Raw genomic sequence first — 19969 nt, 5'->3', positions numbered from 1 at the left:
GGGCTGTGATTGGCTATTTGGTAGCCCCTTGTAGACTGCTGGCCTGCAAGAGGCTCTGGTTGAAGTAAAACTGCATCTCTGGGCTTCCAAAACTTGTCTCCACTGGGAGCAACAGGTTGCTCACGAGCCACTGGCTAGGGATCTCTACTCTACAACATACTAAGAGTTAATTTAAAGGTGAACAACCCCTGTAAGAGTGCTAAATGGACCTTAAAGTTGTGTCCAACAACATTTGCCCTTCCAGATCTTACTGAACACTTGTGTTGAGCAATAGTTAGAGGGCAGCAGGTTGTACTCTTTTTGTTAAGATGGACCTGACACTTGGCAACTCCACCGAGTCGGCAGCTTGTTGGCCATTGTTTAGGGCCATAACCAGCCCTGTCCAAACATTGGTTAGGCAGATTTGGAATTATGTCAAGTTAGGACCAAATGATTAGCCCCCCCCCCCCCCCATTATAATCCAGTTTGGCCGACCACCAGGGTGGCTTTTTCAGCCATTTCCAATAGCTAAATAACTGGAGATAAGGCCTTGATTTATGGCCGCCCCCCCTCAGAATGTGACTAAACTGTATTATAGCATTGAGTGCTGGGTTGTAGTTTGCTAGTGACGCTGTGACTGCTGGGATTGTGGCAGGTGACCTTGCCTTGGTTCCCACTAGGTACTGTGCTGGCACGATGCCATGGGGAAATCCAGGGGAGCACCATGATTTTGAACCTCAGCGGCACGATGATGGATGCATTGAAGTGATTGGTTTTACCATGGCATCCCTGGTACTTAGTGCGCACATTTGTCTGTTGTCTGTGTGTCTGTTTGCTTTATATGTGCTGGTGTTCATGTTTCCTTGGTTGGGATGGCTCTGTGTGCAGAAAAATATCTGTGAACCCCAAAACCTCACCCACCCCCATGTGGAAGGATAAAAAAACCTATATATGTGCTGAGCAGGCTTCTGCCTGTGGTAGGTCTAAGAAGCCCCCCTGTCGTCCTGTGTGTTATTCTCTGTCAGCCCCTGCAGCACATTTCCCAGTGTACCTTGCTTGTACTCTGCCCATGTATTCTATCCTGCTCCTCTCTCTTCTAGCTCTCTGTTCTTGCAGTGCTGTAGATTGTATCCCTTATTTGTGCTGCCTCTGACCATTTGACTTGTTTCTCCAGGCTGCTCTGCAGGTCGGAGGTCACGGGGAGCGTTTGCACCAGTGCCGAGAGGTTCTGCTTACCACCTCCAAGTCCATTCCCATGCAGGTAGATGGTGAGCCCTGCAAGCTGGGGCCATCGGTCATAAAAATCAGCCTGCGGAACCAGGCCAACCTTGTGCAGAAAACCAAGAGGCGCACATCCGTCCCACTGCTCAACGAGTAAGTACCAGCATTGGACATTGATACTGTGCCCATAAAGGGGTGGTTGGCCTTCATTTTAACTTACGGATGAGTAGTGCTCGGATGAGTAGTGAAACATCTTCAATGAATACCAAACAAGTCCAGTTGCTTTAGATTTATTTATACTAGATATACCATGACCTGGATGAATGAAAATCTTCATAGACATTGTAAAATGTCCTGTTCTTAAAAACTTTTCAATTGATCTTCATTTTTTATTTTATAGTTTTGCATTATTTGCCTTACTTTTCTGACTCTTTCCAGTTTTCAAACGGGGGGGTCACTGACCCCGGCAGTCAAAGAACTATTGCTCTGTGAGGCTACAATGTAATTGTTATTGTTATTTGTATTACTTATCTTACTCTTTAGACCCTCTGCTATTCATATTTGTCTCTTTCAAACCGCTGCCTGGTTGCTAGGTTAAATTGGACCCTAGCAACCAGATAGCTGCTGAAATTCCAAACTGGAGAGCTGCTGAACAAAAAGCTAAATAATTCAAAACCAAAAAAACAAAGATCAATTAACTAAAAGTTAATTTAAAGGTGAATGACCCATTTAACCCTGGCCCAGATCAGTTTTTCCCATTAATAGTACCTTTTTCCTTCCTTGCCAACAACATGGAGTATTCAAAGCTTCCTTTTATGTTCAGTCAGCAGCCAGTGCCAGACAGACTGCGTCTACGTGTTAACCGCATATCCATGCACGACTATGAAGCACTGCACTATGATAAGGAGAAGCTGAGAGAGGCCTGTGAGTAAATATACTATTTTCTTTCTTTTTTTTTTTTTTTTTTTTTTTTAACTATTTAGTGCTATTAGATTTGAGGCTAGACTGGTCCATGGGTAACTAAATTCCATGGCACAGGATTGGCTGCTGTTGGGACAAGTGACCCAAGTAAGATATTGCATTTTTTGCCGTTGTTTATTGCCATAGCCTTAAGGTCTCCATACACAGGCCAATAGGTACAGTAGTCCGACTGATTGTGCTGCAAAGTTAACATCCAATCAGGACCCAGTTTTTGCTGAACTCAAATGTCACCGGTATAGAGTGGGGCCAGTGTGTGTAATAAGAAAAGTGCCTGTGCAAGTATTTAAGGAGAACTAAAGCTCAACACAGAATTAGAAATTATAGGGGTTATTGACAAACACAAGCACAGTGACAAAGTGCAATTTCAAGTATGGGTTTGTATTTTCCCAGAATTCCACCATTGTTGTACACACAAGAAGTGCATAATGATGCAGCCTTAAGGAATAGTGACCTGCAAGGGCGCTTGTAACCCCTTGGGGCTCATTTATAAACACTGGGCAAATTTGCACCTGGCCAGTAACCAATCAGTGCCAGTAACCCATAGCAAAGTCATGTGATATTAAGGATTCAGATTAGGCTCGACCAGGGTTTTAGCCAAATCCAAATCCTGCTGAATCCTGGGTTCAGTGCACCCCAACAATATAAAGTATATGGACAATATAGCAGTCACAATACATTTTTTTCCATTTGTTTAAAAAAAAAACATTTTCTCGAAAATGGCTTTTTCTTCTTTCTCCTTTTGCATCTTGTTTCATTCAGCTCTGCCCTATTTATGCCTTCTTTATCCGTGCTCTTGTTTTTCCCCCTCTCCTAATTGCACCCAGTTGTCCCTCCCAGTTTCATTCAGTCTTTTTTTATTCTTCTTTTTTTCCTGCAATTTCAGCTCTCCCGCTGGGAGTTATTGTGGTCCCCGGAGACAGTGACCTGGAGACTTGTCGCACACACATCGAGCGGCTGCAGGAGGTAAGAACGCAATGTATTCAGTACACAAACATGGCGTACCCACCTGCCTGCCCACACACACAACTGCGCTTCTCCCTCACACATGAGCCCACTTGCATTGTCTGTACAACACAGTCATCTCATTGGTAAAATATTTACATAGAGAGCAATTATCGAGCCATGAAGCTCTCAGCTCTCTTTGCTTTGCACCAAGGGACAGCATAATAAAAGTAAACAGTCTTCAGAAATGACAATTCCTCCTGGGACCACCCCAAGTGTACTTCACCCTTTTAGGCTGTTGCTTTCTATGACACTTGCCTAAAAGGCCTGACTGAAGGCCTTCTATTATTCATGGACAACTACAAGAGCCCCTCTGCACTCCCCCATTATCAGTATATATAGGACATTAAGCCATTCTGTGCATTAAGCTACCAGCAATGCCCTCCCCTTTACCAAAACAGGGATTGTTTGTTCATATATTGCAATATACTTCAAGCTCCATCAGTCATGCCCTCTGGCCAGTCCTACACTCACTTTTATCCGACACATTAAGAATGTACTGCCTCAATATACATGAAATATATTGCAATATATGGACAAACAATCCCTGTTTTGCTTAAAGGGGAGGGCATTGCTTGGTAGCTTAATGCACAGAATGGCTTAATGCCCTATATATACTGATAATGGGGGAGTGCAGAGGGGCTTTTGTTGTTGTCTATAGGTATTTTGTGGTCACAACCTTATTGCACCCCCCCCCCCCCAATGGTTTAATATTTAGTGGTTGAGCACAACTTTCCCTTTTTTGTTTCTATTATTCATGGCCACTATGTGGTCTGTATCTTTGTAATGCTCATTAGGTTGAGCATAGGCTTATCTAAAGCTGGCCATAATGTAAAAGCTAGGTTGCCTAATGTGCAGATTTCTTTTGTCCTATTTGGCCACCTATTTGCTGGGTAGGCACAGCACATTGATGGTCAAATAGGGTAAGAAAATCTGCACGTATGGCAACCTAGCCAAATGAGCAGCTCTCTCAGAATACGGGCAGATCCATCAGATGGTGACCATATCAATACACTGATGTAGTCCTTGCCCAATGGAATTTTCAGACCTGCTTGATAGATATCTGTCTAGAAAATTGATTAGACAGACCATCTGGAATGACGAATACATTGGTCAGTAAGCTGCCTAATTGGTCTGGAGGGGACAGGGGTGCTTATTATTTATAGGAACGTGCTACCTCTGGGATTGGAGTAAAGGGAATCTTCAGAAGGAAATCCAAACTTCCCCTAAAGAAAGAAATCTTAAGCTGGCCATACATGGGACAATAAAAGTTGCCGACAGTTGGGCCGACGAAAATCATCCAGATATCGTTTGGGCAGGTTTATAAATCCTGTCGGGGCAAGGAGCACATTGGCGCATTTATGTGGGCCTCTCCCCGACGGCCTGCATCCCATAAATGTGATCTCATTATTCACAATCGGATCAATCTGATATTGGGGAAAAATCCGCCCATTTGACAACCTCTCCAAACGAGCAGATCTTTACGTGTATGGCCAGCTTTAGATGCAATTCTTGCTTTCCATCATGTGGCCATGGATAAATGTTCTTGGCAACAGCCCCACCTGGAGGCCGTGCATTATATCTGCACGTAGAGATGCGCAGTGCTTGCTGCTGATGGTGGCACAATAGTTGCTTTATTCTCATGTATGGACAAAACGTGACAAGATGGGTGTTTTGCTCATAATTTTGCAAACAAGGGCCCCGTGCTTGCAGGGAAATATTGCATGGGTGCAGCCATTACTTTCTGGGGGTACCTTTAAAAAGTAACTTGGCTTCGACATTTGCTCCCCTACTGCATATGATCCGAACATATGTGTCACTGGGGAGCACTGTAGGGACAGTGACATCATGGAAACACTTCGTATTGTGGATTATTCCAGTCTGAGCTGTTTTCTGTGGCAGAATCCCAAGCCCTAGCCGCTTTATCCCGCCGCTCTCTTTCCCCTCCCAGCAGCCCCATACAGAGCACTGAGGTCATCCCAAATGGATTTAGGTTTATTTAGCTTGGCGCCGGACCCCAAGCGCTCAGCGGGGAACCGGCTGCTGGGACACCTTCCCTTTCGCTTTGCCGGAGACGCCAGCAGCGCCAAGTTTTACCTTTGTGTAAATCGTCACTTTCTCAGCAAGGCGATTATTCTCCGCAGAATTATTTCCAGGCATGTGAGGAGATCACCCTGATATTGTCATTTGGTCTTTCAGTTATTTAGCTTGTTTAGGAGCTCTTTAGTTTGGTATTTGAGCAACTATCTGGTTTCTAGGGTCTTTTTTACTCTAATAACCAGACAGTGGGTTGAACGAGAGACAGGAATATGAATAGGAGAGGGCCTGCATTCACGATAATTAGTAAAAAGTAACAATAACAATGAAATTGCAACCTCATAGAGGGATAGTTCTTTCGCTGCCGGGGTCAGTGACCCCCATTTGAAAGCTGAAAAGAGGCAGAAGAGAAAGACAAATAATTAAAAAACTATAACAAAAAATAAATAATGGAAACCATTTGCAAAGTTACTAGGAATAGGACATTCTATAACATACGGAACGTTAACTTAATAGTAAACCACCCCTTTAAGATATGTCCAACATGAAGCCCTCCTACGCTGTGAGTTGTAGTACAACAGCCGCCCAAGGGTTAACAAGTTGGATGTTCCTATATTGTGTATAGTAAAGCCTATTTTCTGATCATAAGGTAGTTGTACATCCTTTCTGTTAGTAATCAGGAGTGCTGAGTTATACAGGGGCCCCTCATAGACAGAGATAGGCCGGGGGGGGATCAAATGAACAGAACATAGGATATTTGAAATTCTATTTGCGGTTGCTGGGGAGAAGGCGCTTTGCTTCTGGAAACAAGTTTTTCTTTGTGCTTTTCATATCCCTTTCTGTAGCAGTCCCCTTGCTCCTGGCCTTCTATTGTGAGGCTATTATAAGACACAGTATGATCCTGGGAACATAATGATCTCTCCGTGCACTCTTCTCCATCACCTCCATGCCTTTGCCATAGAGCAAAGAAGGCCGTGGGGCTGCCGCAGGCTCCAGAATACATTTTCTATTGTCTCAGCTCAAGATTTATTCTGTCTACGTCCCGTCGGATTCTGGCGTTTATGGTAACCGGACAAGTTCCAGTAGCCCTGTAATGCACACAGCCCTATTTCCATGGATATTCTCCTTCCTCTGCACCCTCTGGCATGTATTTACTATTATGTGATTCACCCAGCTGGCTACTAGCAGGTTGGGCACATAGTCACACTGGAGTCTAGTCGGTTCTATTTTCTGGATTCTGATTACATAAAATCAGTGGTTCCATTGCTGGAATCTTACTTTGTCTGTGGCAGATTGTTCTTAGTCTGAAATTAGGTTCATAAATGGGTGGTTCACCATTACCTATACCTGGAACTATAGCGGGGTGACTGTTACCCCAATGTTTCTATATATCTGTAACCTTGTTATGGGCTAAGGGGGCCCAGCCTGAAGGCCAGTTAGGGGGGGATTTGGGGTGAGTGCTTATTTGTGCCCTGGGTACCCCTGGAACTATAGCGGGGTGACTGTTACCCCAATGTTTCTATATATCTGTAACCTTGTTATGGGCTAAGGGGGCCCAGCCTGAAGGCCAGTTAGGGGGGGATTTGGGGTGAGTGCTTATTTGTGCCCTGGGTACCCCTGGAACTATAGCAGGGTGACTGTTACCCCAATGTTTCTATATATCTGTTACCTTGTTATGGGCTAAGGGGGCCCAGCCTGAAGGCCAGTTAGGGGGGGATTTGGGGTGAGTGCTTATTTGTGCCCTGGGTACCCCTGGAACTATAGCAGGGTGACTGTTACCCCAATGTTTCTATATATCTGTAACCTTGTTATGAGCTAAGGGGGCCCGGCCTGAAGGCCAGTTAGGGGGGGATTTGGGGTGAGTGCTTATTTGTGCCCTGGGTACCCCTGGAACTATAGCAGGGTGACTGTTACCCCAATGTTTCTATATATCTGTAACCTTGTTATGGGCTAAGGGGGCCCAGCCTGAAGGCCAGTTAGGGGGAGATTTGGGGTGAGTGCTTATTTGTGCCCTGGGTACCCCTGGAACTATAGCAGGGTGACTGTTATGAACTAACAGGAGACCCTAAGCTGATGTTGGACCATTAGGGCTTTTCTAAGTCTGAAAAACAAGTCTAAAGAGAATACAGTAAATGCCAATGTTACAGCGCAGCAGTAGCCCCATATATATCACTTATTGTGCAGATGTTTTGGGGTTAAGATAATGTGGATTTTTCTCTCCAGGACTTCCCTGCCTACCCTACAATCTTACAGCGCCTCGATCTAAAGGTCTGTGCAGCCCGGCTGTGCTGCCAATCTGTGTCTGTGCCACGTGCTCTTCTCCGTGCCCTGTGTGTGTGTATCTGTGTGCTTATCTGTGTACATACAGTGTTTGTTATTGCTGCATCGGGAGGTCCCAGCCGGCCTTGTCTTGATACAGTGAATGCTTCTGTTACAGTGGCGGGTTTAGCTGTAGGATCTAGTTGTAGCATTATCACTAGTTTTAAAATTATATACACCCAAGTAAAATAAAGGTGCCCTTACACAGGCCAATAAAAGCCGGCAGCTTATTGGCCCGTCTATGGGGCCCTCAGACAGGCCTGTCCTCCTGATATCCCCAACTACGAGTGGGCAATATTGGGCTAATTTGGATGTTTGTCCCTGGGGGATTGGGCAGGCCCATCGTTAGTGCCCATACACGGACAGATGAGCTGCCAAATTGGTCTAAAGGACTGATAGCAGCAGCTAGAATCGGCCTGTGTATGGCCACCTTTAGTCTGAAAATGCCACCGGGCATCAGGGTCAGACTGGACTGTCAGGGTACCAGGAAAAACCTAGTGGGTCCCACCGACCCAGACCCGATCTCCGCCGGCGTTTCCCTGCTGTTCTCCCTCTCTTGATTGCATTGAACTATAATAACTATAATGCTTGCATGCCTGTGTCCCTAGGGGATGTGGGGGCCCCAGCAACATCCCCTGGTTCAGCCCTCTCCTAAAAGGTCTATATAGACCTGTATTGGGACCTGATTTTGTGCCTGGGGGAACAATTTCATGGATGGCCAAATTGTTGAGATATCCACTTATTCGGCACTTTAGCAAATGCAGTACTGCTCAGTGCTAATTTTTCTTCATAGTTGAGATACTAGCTTGGCCATATACCAGAGCTGACTCAGCTGGCCCAGGCCCCATATTTTGTGGCCCGCCACAGAGCCACAGTTAAATGCAAAGGAAAAACACCCCTTCTGTACCCTAGATACATATCTGTAATCTGGGAATGATCTTTAAAGATAGAATAGTGTGTATAGTAAGGCAAAATGGTGTCTGGAACTCTCTGTATCTGGGATATCACACCCGGCAGCCTCCTCCTGTTGACTTTTTGTGGATGGAGAGAGTTGTAGTTTCAGCAAGACAAAAGGAGCAAGGGCAACACAGACTAGTAAGGTATAATCCATAATTTATTTTAAAAGAGATACCTGCATGGTAAAAAGAAATTGTCCCAAAGATCCCTAAATACAAGACCATTCTGGAGGTCCACAGGCACCTTGCATGGCCAGTTGGGTGGGCCAATCCTTTCAGTCGCCTTACCTTAATTTCCGGGCTATTGTGCCATCACTTCTGGGTAATGCAGTGAGCGGATAAGAATGTAGCAAAACCCTCTTTGGGTCAGTGAAAGGTAATCTCTGTCTTAGGGAAAATCATGGGTCCATGTAGCACTCTGATTAGACCGGCACAGGCATCTCTCATGTAGAAGTCCATGACTTGCTGACAATACCCCTATGTGTTCTCCCTGCCATGCTTTTTTTCACGCTTTTTGTGCAACCCTAAACTAATAAATATCTGCCAGATTTCTAATAAAATCTTTTTTTTTTTTGTCTTCCTACAGGAGGATGGAACAGCTAGACCCCAAACTGTCTCGTCACAGAAGCTATCCCCCAAATGGTGTTTCCTTGACTGTGAGTATATGGTGTATAACATTCAAATCACTGTAGGAGCCATCTTGTTGGTGGCTGAAACAAACTGGCCTTCCGGTATAGCAGCTTTACTGGTGTGGGGAGCTGGGGGGGTGCAGCGCTCCCTCCCATATCACTTTGTGTGTAGTCACTGCCACAAAACAAAGGCATAAATCACCTATTGCAACTGCGCATTCCTGCAGGGCAAGTGCATTCTTGGTGTGTTCCAAACAGCAGCAGAGCCGTCCAGGAAACGGTGCTCAGTGCTGGTTTTTGGATTCTAAGGATTCATGGGGTTTCCATTTAGCATGGGGGTCCACTGTTCCACAGTCCAACTGCCCATCTGTACAACAAAAGAGTAACCTCCAGGCCCAGACTGGAAAGGGGATGGCCTTGAGCGCCATATTAACAAATCCAGCCCTGTTTATCAGATTGCATTTTTTAACATACACAATCAACAATACACAAACAGTTCTAGTAACCCATAGCAACCAGTAAGGTATTTGATTTCAGACATCTACAGTACTGACTGTTTGCTTAAGGGTTCTAGACCCATATCTGTTTCAGGCAGTGCCAAGTAACCTATAATTATTTGAGAGTGTCAGGTGATATAACAGAATCATTAAAGACAAAACACTCCCAGTAAGACGAACATCTATTTTTATTTTCCAAGCATGTTTTCTGTTTGTGTATACCAACCCCCTACCCAAAGCTTTTCTATTAGTCTTCTCCTTGCTCACCTATCTGTCTGATTGTCTTCTTTAGCCACCACTGCTGACCGGTTCTACCGAATCGACCGTGCACAGGTGAGTTGTGCTTTTTATGAATCAGTATGGCCTCTCCCGACTCATGGAGCTGTAGTTGTGGAGGTTCTTCCTCCCTAGGGCATGAGTCCTTTGTGTTGATTTTTCTTCCCAAATAGTTAGAAGGACTTGGAGCCCTCATTTCCAGCATAGGGCAAGACTAGAACATTCTACCCAGGAGTGATCGACAGTTTGCTTAAATAGAACGTTCTGCCAGTAGTTTAAAATATTTGGAGTTGCCCATATACATTCATATATATTTAACCCAATCCATTGCTGATTCATGTTCTGCCAGTAGGTGGCGCGTGTAATGAAAGCTAACAGCAGAGGAAACTCTCCGCTACAATCCTTGCTTAACAGCATTGCTGCAAAGGTTCCAGGCAGCCCACTTGTCATTCTAGCTGCAATAAATTTCATCAGATTGCCTCTATAGCTTTCTAATGGTCTCTGTCAGGCCTGAAGGAGTCTGTACCAGGAGATTGCAGATAAATGTAGCCAATTGTATTTCATAGCACTGTGGAAAATGGTTCCAGCATTACCCCAAAGCACCTCACTTCTCTCTTTGTGTTTCCAGGAACATCTGAACTTTGTGCTGGAGATCTGTCAGGACGAACTCTATGTGCTGGATCCCGAGCTGATCATAACCCAGTCTGTTGGCACCTCCCCTGCCCTGCTGGACACCAGCGACAAAGCTGCCAGTCCCAACAACAGACTTTTCCAGTTCCCCCCACCTCCGATTTCCCCCCCACTCACTGGATCACCAGATGGATCTCAGAGGAGCAGATCAGCGAGTGACACCTTTCTCACCAAACCAGTCTGCAGCCACAATAGGTAAGCTACCCCGGCCCAGGAACTTGCATGATGGATATTCCTGTCTCTTGTTCAAACCACTGCCTGGTTGCTAGGCTAAACTATGTACACTGAAGCACTGAAGCCCCCATTCCAATGTAATCATGCAGAGAAGGAAAGTTGTGTGCACACAGTAAGCTTTATCCTCATACTATCCTATCTGCATGAATCTATTATATCCCAGTTATGAATGATACATACAATATAGTATTCCCAGTATATATTTATAAAGTGCTAGCAACTCAAGGGCATTGAGAGGGTGCTGTATGAACAGAGGGTTAAGTGAATGTTGGCGCAAGTGGAATCCGTACCTACCTGCACAGCTTGGCTCTGGGAGATGGGCGTACCATATTCAGCCTATGCCAGTATTCACTTGGTGCTAATACCCCCTGTGCAGGATTGGTATTAGCCACAAGTTTTATAGGACAGGCAGATGTTAGCATTTTCAAAAGGAAACTATAATGATCACTTTGGTGTTATGTAGGACCCACGATCTTTGGATTGTTTAGTTTCTATGTTCAGTGATGGCGCAGGGCTACTGGTCCTAATAGCATGATACACAGTCAAGGCCATGGCATGTTTGAAAATCTGACACTTAAACACTTCTATTTTTTTTCTAGGATGGAGGAAGGATTCTCAGAGTCTCAGTCTAGTAAGTTGTCCTGGAGCCTCATTTTATTGGGGCTTATTGGGGGTCTCTGTGGAGGGGCTAAAGGGAATCAAACGGGAGTGTGAATGTCTTCTAACGCTGGTTGTGTTCTCTTCCCTAGATGAAATATTGTTGGAAGCTTCAAAAAATGGCGACTTGGAGAGGGTAAGTGTGTGACACCACAAGAGGAGAAAGTTCTGTTGAGGGGTGTTTGTGCATTGGACATGTTGTTCAAAGCAGAGCAACAGGGCCATCTTGCAAAGGAGTAACAGGGCTGTCCCTGAGAGCGTGTCAGGGCAACAAGGCTCTGATGGAAAAAGTGTCAGGGCAACAGGGCTGTCTTGGAAAGAGTGTCAACAGGGCTCTGATGGAAAAAGTGTCAGGGCAACAGGGCTCTGATGGAAAGAGTGTCAGGGCAACAAGGCTCTGATGGAAAGAGTGTCAGGGCAACAAGGCTCTGATGGAAAGAGTGTCAGGGCAACAGGGCTCTGATGGAAAGAGTGTCAGGGCAACAAGGCTCTGATAGAAAGAGTGTCAGGGCAACAGGGCTCTGATGGAAAGAGTGTCAGGGCAACAAGGCTCTGATGGAAAGAGTGTCAGGGCAACAAGGCTCTGATGGAAAGAGTGTCAGGGCAACAGGGCTCTGATGGAAAGAGTGTCAGGGCAACAGGGCTCTGATGGAAAGAGTGTCAGGGCAACAGGGCTCTGATGGAAAGAGTGTCAGGGCAACAGGGCTCTGATGGAAAGAATGTCACGGGAACAAGGCATGCCTTGGAATGAGTTTCAGGGCAACAGGGCTGTCTTGGAAAGAGTGCAGTCAGGAATAGCAAGTAATTGTCAGGAATTACAAGTGTGCCACAGGATTGACAATTTGGTGAAGCTATTACACGACTAGGCCCTGTTATACACCTCCACCCTGTTGTGTAGTTTTTAGGGTTTTCTCGGTTGGGCAGGATACTGACTATTGACTATTGTTGGTAGCTCATATTCCACATCCGCCTATTCAACCTGCTCTTTTGTTGTTGTGCCAGTTTAGGGAGGCGCACCGAGCCGGGGGCACCCTGACCCTGAGAGACGCCCAGGGCTGCACTCTCCTGCATCATGCCGTCACCTCTGGGAGCAAGGAGATTGTCAAGTATATCATTGAGCATGGTAAGTCGCACCTTTGCCTTTTCCATCCCAACAGCCAATACTCATGCCTAAAATTCTCCTGGGTAATAGCAGTGGCTCCTCTTTAAGTCAAAATTTGTTTGATCTCCATGTACTGTATATTTAGCTGTGCCAAGCTGTGCCAAGGAGCCTTCTCAAAGCACATCAGCAGGGAATGTGCCACGTGTGCCTTGATCCTAATGACTAATGGCAAACATAGAATATTGACCACCTTCTTGTTCTCCGGGAGAAACCTTTTCTTTTGTTCTTTCCCTCTGCCACCCTGTGTAAACTACCACTTCTCTGTAATGATCCAGCCAGGGCTGGTGTTAGTGTAGAGCAGGGAGGGCATTGGGACCCTCAGTATCATGGGGGCTATGTGAGTGGAAAAACAAATAGATAAATGGGCGTAAAAAGGCATAAAAGACTGTTAGGGATTCTAAGAGATTTAGTGCAACCACAAACGGAGGGCCAAAGTTGTTCCTTTTTTTTCCTGCACCCCCCTTATCCAGGGTTTCCAAGGACCCCGATATTCCGTAACTCATTCCCTTGGTCTGTCTGTTCATTGGGCACCACCTATGTTTTTTCCTAAATACTTTTTTCTCCTTCTCTCCCCAGCTCCCGCTGAAATCCTGGATGTAGCAGAACTAAAGAGGTGAGTTTAAACGAGAGACCTTTATTCTCTTAAAATTTGCTTTCTAAATGTACTAAAGGCATCAGTGAGATCACTATAAGTTTGCTTATCCATCTGACTGATGACCAGGGTTTGTTGTGCACAACTGATCCCATAACATAATACTGAGCCTACATTGGTGTTCCTGCGTATTCTGCATAAATAGCTCATAGCCTGTACAGAGAGATACCATAAAACTATGGCACATAGGGATTCCCCTGTACTAAGCACAATTCAGCAGGAACAGCCCCCTAAGTTTTCTCATAGCCTGTACAGAGAGATACCATAAAACTATGGCAGCATAGGGATTCCCCTGTACTAAGCACAATTCAGCAGGAACAGCCCCCTAAGTTTTCTCATAGCCTGTACAGAGAGATACCATAAAACTATGGCACATAGGGATTCCCCTGTACTAAGCACAATTCAGCAGGAACAGCCCCCTAAGTTTTCTCATAGCCTGTACAGAGAGATACCATAAAACTATGGCAGCATAGGGATTCCCCTGTACTAAGCACAATTCAGCAGGAACAGCCCCCTAAGTTTGCTCATAGCCTGTACAGAGAGATACCATAAAACTATGGCAGCATAGGGATTCCCCTGTACTAAGCACAATTCAGCAGGAACAGCCCCCTAAGTTTTCTCATAGCCTGTACAGAGAGATACCATAAAACTATGGCAGCATAGGGATTCCCCTGTACTAAGCACAATTCAGCAGGAACAGCCCCCTAAGTTTGCTCATAGCCTGTACAGAGAGATACCATAAAACTATGGCAGCATAGGGATTCCCCTGTACTAAGCACAATTCAGCAGGAACATCCCCCTAAGTTTGCTCGTTGTCTGTACAGAGAGATACCATAAAACTATGGCACATAGGGATTCCCCTGTACTAAGCACAATTCAGCAGGAACAGCCCCTAAGTTTGCCCATAGCCTGTAGAGAGAGATAAGATAAAACTATGGCAGCATAGGGATTCCCCTGTACTAAGCACAATTCAGCAGGAACAGCCCCCTAAGTTTGCTCATAGCCTGTACAGAGAGATACCATAAAACTATGGCACATAGGGATTCCCCTGTACTAAGCACAATTCAGCAGGAACAGCCCCCTAAGTTTGCTCATAGCCTGTACAGAGAGATACCATAAAACTATGGCAGCATAGGGATTCCCCTGTACTAAGCACAATTCAGCAGGAACAGCCCCCTAAGTTTGCTCATAGCCTGTACAGAGAGATACCATAAAACTATGGCAGCATAGGGATTCCCCTGTACTAAGCACAATTCAGCAGGAACAGCCCCCTAAGTTTGCTCATAGCCTGTACAGAGAGATACTATAAAACTATGGCAGCATAGGGATTCCCCTGTACTAAGCACAATTCAGCAGGAACAGCCCCCTAAGTTTGCTCATAGCCTGTACAGAGAGATACCATAAAACTATGGCACATAGGGATTCCCCTGTACTAAGCACAATTCAGCAGGAACAGCCCCCTAAGTTTGCTCATAGCCTGTACAGAGAGATACCATAAAACTATGGCAGCATAGGGATTCCCCTGTACTAAGCACAATTCAGCAGGAACAGCCCCCTAAGTTTGCTCATAGCCTGTACAGAGAGATACCATAAAACTATGGCAGCATAGGGATTCCCCTGTACTAAGCACAATTCAGCAGGAACATTGGAAGGATGTGCCAGAGGTGTTTATGCCAGAGACAGATCCATACTAACTGGGTTGAGGCTTATTTATTTCCCTCTTTATTCTCTCCTGTTTGCAGCAGAGGCAAAGCACCTAACTTATTGCTTTTTTCCCTTGATTGCAGAGGGGAAACCTGCCTGCACCTCGCTGCGTCCTTCCGCCAGCGCACAATCTGCCATTACATAGTGGAGGCCGGCGCGTCCCTGATGAAAACAGACCTGCAGGTAAATGGGAGCAGAGGTGTCAGGGAGACGGGCTGAAAGCTCAGGCTAATTAGGCCTCGTTGCGCTGAGACACCAGGAGAGGATAGAAATAGCCTGTAGAATGGGCGGGGGTGAGAGCTACGGCCACATCAGTCCTTTTTCTACCCCCCCAACATGTCACACTCCGCTCCAGGTTGTTTTAATTACAGGCGCATTTCCTGCAGCACCAGCCCCACACCGACCTGAAGAACTCATTTCTAGCTCACATTGTTGCCCCCCCACCCCAAAACTCTTTCCAGAGAAAGATATAGATCTGTCTGGTCCGGCTTATAAACACTATCCATCTGGGGGGGGGCACATATCCCACAGCAAAACATCTGGCTCAATAACAACCATCTTTCTCAATAACCCCCCCCCGCCAGCTTTAGTGCACCCCCTGTTCTTCCCCCACCAGACGTCTGTCTTTCTACAACCCCTTCACCTGAGCAATGACAGCTGCTGGTACAGAGGCCATTGGTAGGAATGGCAGGGGGGGGGCAGACATAGGAGGGGGTTGGAGAGAACAAAAAGTGTTGGGAGCAGGGATAATACAGAAGCTGAAGAATTCCAGACAGCTGCAGGCGAAAAGGGTCTCGCCCCTCCCAGGTCTGCCCTCTCCCCTGGGCGCATACCATACCAACTGGTACCAAGAGCCTGGTACTGGGAATTCCTGCCCACTTCATTCCCAGCACCATATCATATCCTACAGCTTCTCCCCTTCCCCTCTCTGCTGCTGGTATTATCTAAGGGCCAGTTTAACCCTCCTGTGCCTGAGACACCCTGGGGTATTCTGGCCATTAGAGTGGGAAAAACCAGCAATCAAACAATAACCTGCCACTTCCTCCCATAGCAAAATATGGAAAAACAATATGGCAGTGACAGAGAACTTCCACTCAGAAGGGCCAGTAAGATTCCAAATTGCTCAAGTGGCCAAGTTGGTAGCCAAAATCAGTAGGTATAAGGCCAGCTTAGTTACATTGTTTGTGACACATATACAGTATAAGCTTAACCCTTCCTAATACTTACATCTGACTTCATCACCGCCCCATTGCACCCCCTGGCTCACCTTCCCCAAGGACCTGGGTCAGACTGCGGTGTGCAGGGCCTAATGGGACCCCCCCTGCATGCATACCTCATACTTACCTAGGTGCAATCCGGGGAGGGTGGTCAGTGGTGGGGTGGGGATCGGGTCTGGGTCAGCAGGGCCCACTGGGTTTTTTCCTGGTGTCCCACTGGCCCAGTCCGACCCTGCCAAGGACCGATACCTTCATCCTACAGACTACTGACTAATCTCTAATCCCAACCCTCACCACTTGCCTATTCTGCAAGCCCATTCTCCCTCTATTTCTGCCTGTGTATGGCCAATCACTAACAGATAGTTAGCTGAAAACCAACCAGATATCTTGATATGGTCCTCTCCCATTGGCCTGCATTGGCCTTCACTCTGCGCTGGCTCAGTGCATAGGACATTTGAATAGATTGTGAGCTCTTTGGGACAGGGGCCTGATTCCAACTGTGCACTGAAACACCTAGCGCTTAAGCTTATAATAATCTATTTTCACTGTTGAATTTAAAATAACTACCTATTTGTATTTTATGCTGGGGGGGACACCAGGTAAAAACCCAGTGGCCCCGCCAAAACCCAGCTATGGTTGCCACCAAGGTGTTATTTGGCCGGCCCAATCAGCAAATCACCAACTAGGGCCAGTGCTAGTATTACATATTTATTGGCAATATATGCCCTTGATCTGAAGCCCAAGCACAGCCTATAGAAGCATTGCATCCTTCCTGTCAGCCAATGATTGCCAAGGGAATCCTGCTCTATAATTCCTACCTCCTATGGGGGGAGATGTGTTGCTGCCATCGAGCTCCTCACTGTGAAACTCCACCATTTTATCCTAATCTGTTTCTACTTTTCCTTTTCAGGGGGACACCCCGAAAAACAAAGCAGAGAAGGCGAAGGACCTGGAGCTGGCAGCGTACCTAGAGAACAGGCAGCACTACCAAATGATCCAAAGGGAGGACCAGGAGACCGCAGTCTGATGCCGCTGGGTGGGAGACGAGGAGAAACCGTACCCCCCCCCCCCCCCCCCAGACTTGAACCTCTCTACGGAAATCCTAAACTTCCTATTCCCTTTGATGGGAGAACTGCACTTTTGTCCACACCCTCTCCCAGCAGAAGGCCTTACTCTACATCTCCCAGTCACCCCCTTTCAAGTCTTGGGAGAATGTTCCCTTTCACTGACATTGGGACACCCCTACTCCCTGCAGCGCATCAGACTGCCCCCCCAAACTGAGTATCATTACACCGCAGCCAGCTCTATAGGGGCACACGATTGGCTCTGTGTCTCTCTTATGGATCAGACCATAAAGGAAGGGGGGGGGGGGGGGCATTCTTACTCTGCATATTTGCTTTTATACACACAAGGGAGTGCTGCCATAGCTGGGACAACAGATCAGAAAGGCTACCTCTTTATCACCACTGGGGGCGCTGTTCGCAGTGATGGAGCAGCAGCAAGCACTCATGTACAAATGCAGAAATGTTTGGGGGGTTGTAAGGTATAGCTTCCCCTTTAAAGCGATTGTAAGCAGAGTATTTCCGTTCTTTAGAGCAGTGACGTTGGGCGGCTGCCTGGGATTATGGGGGGGCTGTGGGTCACTGCTTTAGAGAGAGGCCCCCGTATAGACCTGCTCACTGTGCATACCTCACTATAGGCTGTATTATTATTTTTCTAGGATCGCTGTTAGACCTACTTTTTATTTGTGGTTGTTTTTGCACAATTCCTTGCACATACCACCCCCCCCCTCCCATTTAGGCTCAGGATTAGACACCCCTCTTTCCCCTGCTCCCAGGATTCTGCCCATACGGTGCTGCTCTTCTGCGCGGGGCCCTACCCCCATACATTCTGTGCGTTGGAGCGACCCCCCCGTGTCCCACTTGTCCTGTGTATATGGCTGGTTTGGTCCCTTTGTCCTTACCCTACTACCAGGTGTGCTAACTAGACATAGGAGCGATTGGAGTGTTTGTAGTTTTATTTTAGCCCCCCCCCCCATCCAGAGCACAGGTTCCTGCCTACAGATTGCGGGGGTCATTTATAAACACTGGGCAAAATTGCACCCAATCAGATGTTTGATTTTATTGTTCTGACATTGAAAGCTAATCACTGATTGGTTGCTATGGGTTACTGCCCAGGTGCAACGTTGCAGTTTTGCTCCGATACTGCCCCTCCCGAAAGCCCTACATTCTCTCTGTGGCTGTTGTTGTTGCACATAGCGGGCGCCAATCCGTCTTATACTTGACCTTTACCTTTGGACCAGGAACTACATCAGTCATTCAGCCATCTTGGACCAGTCACTGTTGGACATTTTTTTTTTTTTTTCTTTTGTCGCTGTTGTTTTCAGCCATCTTGCTGTAATCACCGGCCATGTCGACTACGGCCCTAGCCGCCATCTTGGTGCAGCTGTTTGTGGCATTGTTGCCCCGCCCCCTGCACCCATGAGTATTGTAACCTACAAACTATATTATCACTGAGATGAGTTATTTGTTTCATGCTGTTCTTTTTATTTCAGTTGTTTTATTTTAACTTATTGCATATTTTATCATAGTTTTTTTTTGTCATTTTGTTATAATATTGATTAACGATGTCAAAGAATTACACTTTTAACCTCCTATCTCCGCTCATTTCATGGTCAGATGTTAAAGGGGTCGGTCACCTTTAAGTTAACCCTTAGTATGATGTACAGAGTAATATTCTGAGATTATTTGCAATTGGTCTTCATTTTTTATTATTGCTAGTTTTTTAGTTCATTTTTAGCTCAGCAGCTCCAGCAGTAGTTACAGCAGGTATTTGGTTGCTAGGGTCCAAGTTACTGTAGCAACCAGGAAGTGGAGGGGCTGAATAGAAAAGAAAGTTACAAAAAGTAACAATAACAGTAAAACTGTAGCGTCACCGAGCAATAGGTTTTTGGCTGCCGGGGTCAGAAGGCAAATAATTATAAAACTATAACAAAGACCAATTGAAAAGTTGTTCAGAACTGGCCATTCTATAACGTAATAAAAGTTAACTTAATGGTGAACCGCCCCTTTAATGGGCCACTTGTCATTCCCACCAAGCAAGCTCACTTTACGGCTTGACAATCAAGGGGATTCCGAGCCCACAGCCCATGTATTTGGACAAATTCTGTCCCACATTCCCTGTTCTTCCAAAGGGACCAGAGAGGCAGGAAGCCCGGGGCGTTGGTGGGTGCAGTAAAGCAATAGTCACGTCATGGGCCCCGGCACCAACATGGCTGCTTTCCGGATGTAGGTGCCAATGAATGAGGCAGGTTAGATATAGAGGCACATAGCAAAGGCCCCTCCCCCTGTTGTACAGTGAGAGTACAGTACCATCATGTGCAGTAGGGTCACACTGCTGCTCTACCAATTTGTACAACAGAAGCTCATTATCGGGGGCAGTGCAGGGCCATTACCTTTCCCCAGTTTTCAGAAATGTTTTTCAGAACCCAACCCTAAACTGCTACGTTCCAACCCGCACCCAAACCGGCCCAAAGTCCCTTCCTACTGTGTGACCCAGGCCTGACTTTACTGCTCTCTGGTTACTCATACGTGGGTGCAATTAGCGACTGTAGGGGTGGGACCATGTTTGAAGTTTGACCCACCTCCTTCTGAGCTCATCCATGTTCCTGCCCAACTTGCAGGTAAACCTGATGATATTGGGTCAGCCTGCCCATTACTAGCAGAGCCCCACCTTTCCGCCATCACCATTCCGCCA

At 46.4% G+C, this 19969-nt stretch overlaps 1 protein-coding gene across 5 annotated transcripts in view; it reads left to right on the top strand.

Moving 5' to 3' along the window:
* Positions 1 to 18867, top strand: part of dgkz (diacylglycerol kinase, zeta) — a 100583-nt gene extending 81716 nt beyond the window's left edge. For 4 of the 5 annotated variants that reach the window (XM_004913382.3, XM_004913383.4, XM_002934096.5 and 1 more), the window contains 14 exons: positions 660 to 771; positions 1154 to 1353; positions 2024 to 2124; positions 3065 to 3144; positions 7444 to 7488; positions 9082 to 9151; positions 9914 to 9954; positions 10526 to 10782; positions 11421 to 11452; positions 11571 to 11614; positions 12481 to 12601; positions 13217 to 13253; positions 15080 to 15179; positions 17124 to 18867. In XM_004913382.3, the coding sequence (XP_004913439.2) occupies positions 660 to 771; positions 1154 to 1353; positions 2024 to 2124; positions 3065 to 3144; positions 7444 to 7488; positions 9082 to 9151; positions 9914 to 9954; positions 10526 to 10782; positions 11421 to 11452; positions 11571 to 11614; positions 12481 to 12601; positions 13217 to 13253; positions 15080 to 15179; positions 17124 to 17240 (1357 nt within the window). In that variant the 3' untranslated portion in view covers positions 17241 to 18867. The remainder of the gene's footprint in view (positions 1 to 659; positions 772 to 1153; positions 1354 to 2023; positions 2125 to 3064; positions 3145 to 7443; positions 7489 to 9081; positions 9152 to 9913; positions 9955 to 10525; positions 10783 to 11420; positions 11453 to 11570; positions 11615 to 12480; positions 12602 to 13216; positions 13254 to 15079; positions 15180 to 17123) is intronic. The other variant, XM_004913381.4, reaches the window with a different exon arrangement.
* The last annotated feature ends 1102 nt before the right edge of the window (positions 18868 to 19969 follow it).

Source organism: Xenopus tropicalis, chromosome 4 (assembly GCF_000004195.4).
Source record: "Xenopus tropicalis strain Nigerian chromosome 4, UCB_Xtro_10.0, whole genome shotgun sequence".
NCBI lineage: Eukaryota > Metazoa > Chordata > Amphibia > Anura > Pipidae > Xenopus > Xenopus tropicalis.
This window is presented reverse-complemented; position numbering and strand designations above follow the sequence as displayed.